This window comes from Emiliania huxleyi (genome assembly GCF_000372725.1).
Source record: "Emiliania huxleyi CCMP1516 chromosome Unknown EMIHUscaffold_12, whole genome shotgun sequence".
Taxonomy (NCBI): domain Eukaryota; phylum Haptophyta; order Isochrysidales; family Noelaerhabdaceae; genus Emiliania; species Emiliania huxleyi.
Window position 1 is genome coordinate 667,933 of NW_005201392.1, and position 9,035 is coordinate 676,967.

General features: G+C 66.1%; 1 protein-coding gene across 1 annotated transcript; it reads left to right on the forward strand.

Moving 5' to 3' along the window:
* Positions 1 to 750: 750 nt before the first annotated feature.
* Positions 751 to 1,273, forward strand: EMIHUDRAFT_200577 (hypothetical protein; the record flags this gene model as incomplete). Its single annotated transcript, XM_005790493.1, has 3 exons — positions 751 to 879; positions 956 to 986; positions 1,209 to 1,273. The coding sequence occupies 3 exons, from the start codon at positions 751 to 753 to the stop codon at positions 1,271 to 1,273; spliced, it is 225 nt and encodes a 74-aa protein (XP_005790550.1).
* Between the last annotated feature and the right edge of the window lie 7,762 nt (positions 1,274 to 9,035).

The following is a 9,035-nucleotide window of genomic DNA, read 5'->3' on the forward strand; positions in this document are numbered from 1 at the left end:
CTCTGGCAATCTTCCCATGTGATGACCGTGGACCGGCGCCGTAGTACCCGATAATGCCGCTCAGTGCTAGCGCCATGTTGCGTCGGATCTGCTCTCCTGTCAAGTGCGGCAGGTTGCCTATGATCCAGCTTACTCTCTTGCAGTCCGCTACGCACCGCTCCCTCATTTCTGTCTGGCCCTCGCCGTTTGCCCACCCGGGCCTTAGCTCCGTTCCGAGATATTTATTTGTAGCTCTCGTCTCCCTTTATTTTATTCTTGGAGCAAGAGAACTGCGACGGATCGGTCTCACCCCACCTCGCGGGCACCCCACCTCGCGGGCCGATGTTCTGGCTCAGCGAGGTTGCTGCGGAGCACTCGCGGACCGGTCTTCTGGCCCAGCGAGGCCGCTGCGGGGCACCCGGCGGCTCGGGTCACTTCTCAGCGCAAACTCAGTCGAGCGGGCAGGAGGTAAGCAGGAGATAAGGTGTGTGTGTGTGTGCGCGTGGAAGGCGGGCGGCGCGGTACTGTTAAAGCGAAGGAGCGGCGGCACGGCGGCACGGCGATCGGCGATCCCTTTTCTCCCAGTACTGTACTTAGAGCTAAAAGTACGTAAAGTGCGCAGAATATAAGTTTTCGCGGACATTGGATTCCAGGGACGACTTTGACGTACGTTCACTGCCGCGAAGCCGAGAGCCCCCTCCCCGCCACATACATCTAAAATGTACCGTTCACCATGCACTCCGACTCGCACAGGTCTGGCGCCGAGCGAGGATGATGAACGCCAAGGAAGCCCCGCGCTACAAGGGATTCTTTAAGATCTTCTTCTTCTCCCTGCTGGCGATGGTTTTCGGGTTCCTCTGCGGGCTCGGTGCCCTGAAGGCAGACGCGCTGACCTCGTCGGTGCCTCCCCCCCGCTCCGCCGTACAAGGGCCCTGGAATCCCTGCTCTGGCGTTCCCCGAGAGCAGCCCACCTCAGAAGCTGGCCATCCTGCGTGCGCATGATCGGCGTGCGCGAGCCTTGTCGCCAAGCAGACCCCCCCCCCCCCTCCAGAGACGGGTCCTGCCCCGCAGCTGACCGTGACACTCTTGCCATGTTGCAAGCCCTTGCCCAGCAGCTGACAGCGACACTTATCTTTGCGTGTGCCTGATGCAAGGCCTTACCTGTCGAGTATACGATCGACAATGAACGGTGTGTCTGCGAGAGTTGCGAATTCTTGGCGACGCCGTAGAGCTGCTCGTCGAGGTCGGCAAGACGTCCGATGTGCTCGCGGATTACGGCGAGCGCGAGCGCTAGCTGGCTTGCTCCTGCGCGCAGACCTTTGAGACCAGAGGCGCAGCGCGATTTGGTCAACGGCTACAACTGGATGTCCTTGTGACTTGGCTGATGCTGCGCGGAGAATTGTTTTCTTTTGGGGGGCGGCGAAGGGGAGGGAGGGAGGGAGGGAGGGCAAGGGGGGGTCATATGAGAGAGCGTTTGTAAACTCTCGGGATACCAGTTTCGTGCCAGAGCCCACTGCGTACATAAAGAGAGATTTGTCAAGCGCAACAACTTCAACCTGCTGCTCCACGAGACGTTCGGCGGCGGCTTCTCGCCCACCGCCGTTCTCAAGCTGGCCGCCTCGCGCGCAAAGTCGCGCGCGGCAGCGTCGACCGCACGGCCTACTCGCCCAAGTACTCGCTCTCTTTTATGTCCCACCATGCAGAGCGCATCTCTCTCTCTGTTGTTCGAGTGCACCCCACTCACAGTTATTGTTATGGTGTTATGGCTCTCGGGGCATAGCAGCCCCATAACACCCATAACACCCATAACATGTTATGGGCTGCTATGAGAGAGCCGTCCCGGATCCACGGTGTTATGGCCCGAGAGGCCACACCGAACTGCTCGCCGCTGGAATTTTCGCTTCGCGCGCTGCCGCGCGCGAGGTTCGGCATCGATCGCCAACTATTTTCTCTTTTGCCCTCTCGGATCTCAGAGCACAGCGAGTTGTACGTGTGGTCGTCCTCCGTCGACACAGACAGCACATAGTTGAAGCCGGGAATCCTCTTGAAGTCGGAGACGCGCAGGTCAACTGACGAGGGCTTCTGGCTCATGAACATCTTCATCCGGTAGGCCATGGTTGACTGGTAGTAGCTACGCGGCGCGGGGCGGGCGCTCCATTTTAAGGTTACGGATTCGCGCGGCGGGGCTCCGTAAGAAACAAATCCGTGGGGGAAACAGGGGTCAAATTCGGTTTTGGCCGAGTCATAGCAGCTGTTATGAGGTTGTTTGCTGTGGCCGTCATAACAACCAGTGGGAGGTGTTATGAGTGCTATCTATGAGGTGTTATCAGGTGTTATGAGGTGTTATGAGGTGTTATGAGGTGTTATTAGGTGTTATGAGGTGTTATGGTAGGGTGGGCATAACAGCCATAACAGCGATGGAGGTGTTATGAGGTGTTATGAGGTGTTATGGGGTGTTATGAGCTGCCAGCCATAACAGCCATAACACCTGTTATGGCCGCTCTCATAACCTTGATTGGGGTCAATGCGAGGCGTGAGAACCGCGCCATTCGCTCTCACCTGGCAACCCTGTCGGCACGTCTCGCGCGCGCGTGAACAGGGCACCTCAACACCACGCCCGCCGCATCTCTCCATCTGCGACAGCGTCTCGATCGAGTGCCTCAAGCGTCTTCACCTACAGAGCCAGGACTTCCCCGACAGCAAGGAGTACCGTGCAAAGATCCGCGCTCAGTGCTCGAGTTCGGGATGAAGGCCTTCGGCGGCAACCCCAACGCGCCCGGCACCGAAGACGGCGCCCGAGGTGCCATCTTCGTCGTCGCCTCGACGATCCTCGTCACCTGCCGGCCGAGCGGCTCGCCGCGCTACACGACCGACCAGATGGTAGAGCGCGTCGCCACCATCGCCCACTCGCCCGACGGCTTCCTGGCCCTCTGGAAAGAACTGGCGCTCTCCGCCTCCGTCCCGCCTACCCCACTGGAGCAGGGCGACGCTGCCGACTCGCCGGGCCCCTCGCAGCCTTCCATGGAACAGATGGTCAAGAGGGCCCACTACTACGCGAACCGGGGCGAGTTCGGCAAGGCGTGGGCGGCCTTCTCGCCCTCCGCGCCCGCCGACGGCCGCGACCCCAAGGTTGTCGCCAACTACCTCGGCAAGACGCCGCAAAAGCGCGGGCCCCGCCTGCCAGTGTCACCGCCGACGAACCGGGCGCCCCGCGGTATGAGCTGAAGAGGAAGTTCTTCAACAAGTTCGCAAAGTCTTTGCCCTCGCGCTCGCAAGGGCGGCCCGACCCTCAAGTCGACTACGAGCTCATCCGCATCATCACCGAGTCGACCGACGGGGCGGACTGCCTCTTCAACTTCTGCACCTCCGTTGGCTGGGGTGTCATGCACGAGCGTCTCAAGCGGCTTGAGGACGACCTCAACGCCGTCTGCCTCTGGAAGGACGATGGCGTCAGCTGCAGGCCCCTCGGGCTCTGCAGCATCTCTTCACGCGCTCAGCCGAACGGTGCATCGCGCTCCAGGAGCGCGACTGGGCGGAGCAGTTCTGCACCACGCAGCGGCCTGAGGTTGCCAAGGCCAGGGCGGAGGCACTCGAGGACGCCACCGTCACCACCGCCACCGCAGAAGCCGCGTACACTTCGAGGTGCATCACGCACGGACACGACTCTGCCGAGGCGACGGCCGCTCTCGCCGACCTCGAGGCGGCCGAGGCTGCGGAGGAGCGCGCCCGTGCGCCTGTCAACTTCCCGAAGAACTACGCGTTCTCCAAGACAACGGCACTCACCTGTACGCCCACACCGTCGCGGGGTGGCACGGCACGAAAAGCCGGAGAACGCGACCATCTCGGGCGACAAGGAGAACTTCTACAACACGATCGCCCAGGAGAATTATTGCCGCCGCCGCTTGTCTGACGTTCTCGAGGTTGTTAACCTTTGGCCGCAAGCCAGCTACGGAATTTACAACGAAACTCTCTCGCACGACACTGGGCACTGGACTGGCGAGCACTGGCACTAACACCAAGTTGTGCCACAACGCACATAAGAAAAGAGAAGAGTCGGCTAGTCGGCGCGGTGAGAACAAGATTCAAGAAGGCTCTCAATGTGACGCGGCCGCGGGCGCTCTCATGACGATTTGAATAACAGGCTATACTTTTTCGACTAGACATGTGTTTCTTCCCCGTTTCAGCCCGCCCGCCGAGGACTTTGTCCGGGCCAGGACGCCGCTGCCGGCCGCATGCCTCCAAAGAAGGACTCGGCCGCCACGAGCAATAAGTTGTTGCGCTCCGCCATCGACAAGGGTGTGGACGAGTTCCTCTGCCCAATCACGCAGGCGCTGTGGCACAGCCATCCCCGCCCGCCCCGCCCCTGGCGTCGCCCCTCCGCCCACACGCCCAAGCCTCGAACGCGGCCCTCTCCAGGAGCTTCCTGTCGACCCGGTCATGGCAGAGGATGGCCACGTGTACGAGCGTACCGCCATCGGGCAGTGGCTCCAGCGGAGCGGCAAGAGCCCCGTCACCAACCTGGAGATGGGGCAGAAGCTCCTCGACGCAAAGCAGGTGCGCAGCATGCTGGCCACGATGGTCAAGAGTGGCGCCATCAGCGGCGATAAGGCGGACAAGTGGCAGGAGCGGCTCAAGGCGGAGGATCAGGCCAGGGAGTGGCAACGGGAGGCAGAGGGCGGCGACGCGCGGGCAATGTGCAAGCTGGGCGCGTCCCACGATGGGGCTGATGACGATTCGGAGGCTGTTGGGAAGGCCAGGATGTGGTATCAGCGCTCCGCACAACACGGATACAACCGCGGGCTGACCAACTATGCCAACAAGCTGCACAATAGCGGCGAGAAGGGGCACGCGGCTTTGCACTGGATGGAGGCTGCCACGCGCGGAGACGCCTGGGCATGCATCCAGGTCGCCGGGCTATACAGCCGAGGCATCTCCGGCTACCTTGCGCAGGACAAGGAGCTCGCAAAGCGGTGGTGCCTGAAGGCACTGGCGTGCAAGTTGAAGGATGATGGGGACGGTGCTTTGCCGGACGAGGACGACGAGGCGAAGGCCAACGCGTGGCTGGACGCCAACGCTGACGTCGCGGCGCTGTGGTTTGACGCGCCGGACCGGCAGGCCGGGACGACAGGTAGAGTGGGCGCGTGATAGCCGAGGTACTTCGAAAAAGAATTGCGGAAGCAAAAAGAAAACTGGCTGCGCTCTCTCGCGCCGCAGCAAGCTGCCTCGCAGTCTTCCTGGCCTCTCTCACGCCCCTCCTATTCGCCACCATCTACTTCATGTCTGGCCTCCACCTGACCGGCTACCGCCCGCTCGTGACGCGACGCATCGGGCAGGAACGCCACGCAGAGCGGAACGCGCAAGCCTCGAGCCTCAAGCCAATCGACGACGCCTACGGGCAGTCCTCTGAGGAAATCTCGCAGCTGGCGCCGCGGCCGGAGCCGGAGCACGGCTTCTCCGCCTGGTCGGCGTACGAGGAGGACGAGGTGCTGCTCGACGACCTCGCGCGCCGGGCGGAGCCGCCGCACGCATTGCCGCCGCCGCGTCCTCTCACGGACTGTCTCTCCGCGGACCGTCTCTCCGCCTACCTAGTCACGATACGGGATGCGGGAGAGGACGGCGGCGGCAGCGGCGGCAGCGGTGGCAATGGCGGCGGCGGCAGCAGCGATAGCTACGGCGGAAATGGCGGCGGCGGCGGCGGCGGCGACGCTGCTCTGCCGCCGCAACCCTCGACCCTTGAGCACGGCGGCGAGACGTACGTGTACGACGGCTACCTGCTCCTCGCCCAGCTCGAGGGCGTCGCGCCGCCCGCCTCGCCGCCGCCGCCCGCACAGTTCGCCTTCGGCGTCGCGCTGCACGCCGCCTCGTTTGCGGCTGTGCGCGTGCCTCCGGCGCTGCAGCGGCCGGGTGAGACTCCGCTGAGAGCCGAGATGGCGAGAGCTGAGTGGAGCCGAGGGCCCGTTGAGAGCCGAGATGGCGAGAGCTGAGCGGAGCCGAGGCGTTGCGACGGGGCCGCATCTCTTCCGCGCCCCCTCACCGCCACCCTCACCGCCACCCTCACCGCCACCCTCACCGCCGCCCTCACCGCCACCCTCACCGCCGCCCTCACCGCCACCCTCACCGCCGCCCTCACCGCCGCCCTCATCGCCGCCCTCACCGCCGCCGTCGCCACCCTCACCAGGCGAGCTCGCGGCGCTGGCGAGGCTGCAGAGACTTCTCCTGCATGAGTGGCTTTCCCTGCCTCCGCCGCCCGCCGCGCCGTTCTGCGCGTTGATGCCGCGCTACCGCCGCGGAACCGCCGCCCAGGGGGAGGGGAGGGGGAGGGCGGGGGAGGGCGGGGAGGGCGGGGAGGGCGGGGAGAGGGATCGGAAGAGCGGGGAGAGGGGGCGGGAGGACGGGAACGAGGAGGAGGAGGCGGAGGCGGCGGTGCTGCCTCCGTCTGCCCTCGTGGCTGCCCTCGAGGCGCCGCGCCCGAACAGCGAAATCAACTTCATTCATCGCAATCCGTTCGCTAATCAATCAGTGAGTTTGAGCTCAGGCGCCGCCCCCGACAGCGCTCGAGTGGGCGCACGAGCAGCGGCGCAGCCGCCTCGGCGGCGGTACTAGCAGAGGCGGCGGCGGAGGAGGAGAGGGCGGCAGCGGAGGCGGCGGCGGAGGCGTCGGCGGAGGAGGCGTCGGCGGAGGAGGAGAGGGCGGCGGCATCACTTGCCCCAAGCGCCGGCGGAGCGAGGCCATCGCCAGCGCGGCCGCCAAGCAGCAGCGCATCGACGCCACGGCCACCACACACCCTCGCGCCGCGCCGCCCCACGCCGCGCCGCCCCACGCAGTGCCGGTTCCGCCATGGCCGCCGTATGCGCCACCGCAAGGCGCGCAGCAGCAGCAGCAGCAGCAGCAGCAGCAGCAGCAGCACTTGTTTGCGCCGCCGCAGCCGCCGCCGCAGCAGCAGAGGCTGAGCGCGCAGCAGCAGGCAGATTTGCAGGCGGCGGTCACGTACCGCGGCGTGAACGGCGTCTCTTCACGCCGTCGGGCTGTGAACAGGTGGACTTGCAGGCGGCGGTCGCCACCTTTGCGAAGGGGCAGCAGGAGCTGCGGAGGCGGGAGGGCGGTGTGGCGGGCGGGCCGCCACCGGTGGAGGCATGGGCGGAGCACGGCGCGCGCGCGACGCTGTCGTCGGTCATCGTTCACATCGGCGGCTTGCTAGGGAGAGGTGGGGAGATCTGGGGAGATCGTTCACACATCGGCGGCTTGCTAGGGAGAGATGGAGAGAGAGAGGCTCTCTCCCTAGCAAGTTTTGGCACGCCCGGCCACCTGGAGAGAGAGCGAGAGGGAGATATGGGGAGATATGGGGAGATGTGGTTCCACTTGGCGGCTTGGGCACGACGCGATCTCCCCAGATCTCCCCAGATCTCCCCAGATCTCCCCAGATCTCCCGATATCTCCCCTACTAGGCGGCCTGCCCCGGGGCACGACGCGGGCGGAGCTGGCCGACCTCTTTGGCGCGTACTCGCTGCTGCCCGAGACGCTCTCTCTTGCCGGTGGCAGGCCGGAGGCATCGAACCTGCACGAGCGGCAGCACTCCTCCCTAGAAGCCGGAACCTCTCCCCGTCTCTCCCGGTCTCTCCCCATATCTCCCCATATCTCGGGCCCGAGAAGCGGAAGGCGCGTTCTTGTATCCCAACTAGCGCTCGAGAGGACACGCACTCCGCCGTACTCGACCGCATTCGGCGGTGTTGGTCGTATCCATGTGCCCACGCGGTGCCCTGACGACACTGTGCGAGACCGCCCTCCCGCCCTGAGGCTGGCGTACTAGCAGCACAGGCAGCACAGCCCACGCCCGTCCGTCTAATAATGAATCATGAATAATTAATACTGAATAGGCAGCACCCGCCCCCAGCCCACGCCCGCCCATCCGCGTGCGAGGGCGAGGGGTACCACTACGCCTCCGCCACCTTCGCCGACGCCGCGCTCGCCCTCGCCGCCGTCGCGACGCCGCAGTTCCTGCGCGGCGCAAAGCTGCGCGTCGGAGTCGACCACCGCGACTTGCCCACGCAGGAGGGCGAGATCGGCAGAGAGCGGCAGAGAGTGGCAGAAAGCGGCAGAGAGTGGCAGAGAGCGGCGGAGAGCGGCGGAGAGCGGCAGAGAGCGGCGGAGAGCGGCGGAGAGCGGCCCGAGAAGACGAGATGTGTCCCGAGATGGGCCGAGCAATGCTTGGCGTTGGCCGAGATCGCCCCTGGATCTGTTCTCCCTGCCCGCGCAGGAGCGGTTGCGCCGCAAGCTCGCGGGCGCGGCGGCGGTTGGGGGGGCGGCGGGGGCGGTTGGGGGGGCGGCGGGGGCGGTTGGGGGGGCGGCGGGGGCGGTTGGGGCGGCGGCCACCGAGGAGGCGGAGGCGGAGGCGGAGGCTCTTCTGGCGAGGTGACCGGGGGGCTGGAGGGCGCCGTCGTCACGTACCGCGGTGTGGACGGCGTCTCTTCACACCGTCGGGCCGTGAACAGGCGGCTGGAGGGCGCCGTCGTCACGTACCGCGGCCGCGGGTTTCGCGTGGACGGCGCGGGCGTCGGTTGGCGGCGATGTCGCGCCCTCGCCCCCCTCCCCGTCTTCACAGGCCTTCTTGCCCGCCAGGCGCGAGCTTGGTGGCGGCTAGCGCGGCGCCGCCGGCCGAGAGCCGGCTGCTTGGCGACGGCGGCGGAAGCGGCTCTGGTAGCCCCTGCGGGGGTGGGGCTGCGCCTCTGGAGGGGCGGCAAGGGATGGAGGGGCGGCAAGGGATGGAGGGGCGGCAAGGGATGGAGGGGCGGCAAGGGTGGGGCGGGCGGGTGGCGGGGCAGGGGGCTCTTCCGCATACCTCGCCTACGGCACCGCCGCACCACCGGCGGCTGCTGCTCAAGCACCAGACGCGCCTGCGGCTGCTTCGCTCAGCCGCTCGGCCGCCGCCGCCGCCGCCGCGGGCGCGGCCGCTGGCCGGGTTCAGCGCGCACAGCCTTCGCAGCGCGAGCAAGCCGGAGGGCCGCGGCATCGGCGAGCATGACGACGATGCCGGCCCGAGGCTCCCCTCCCTCCCTTGC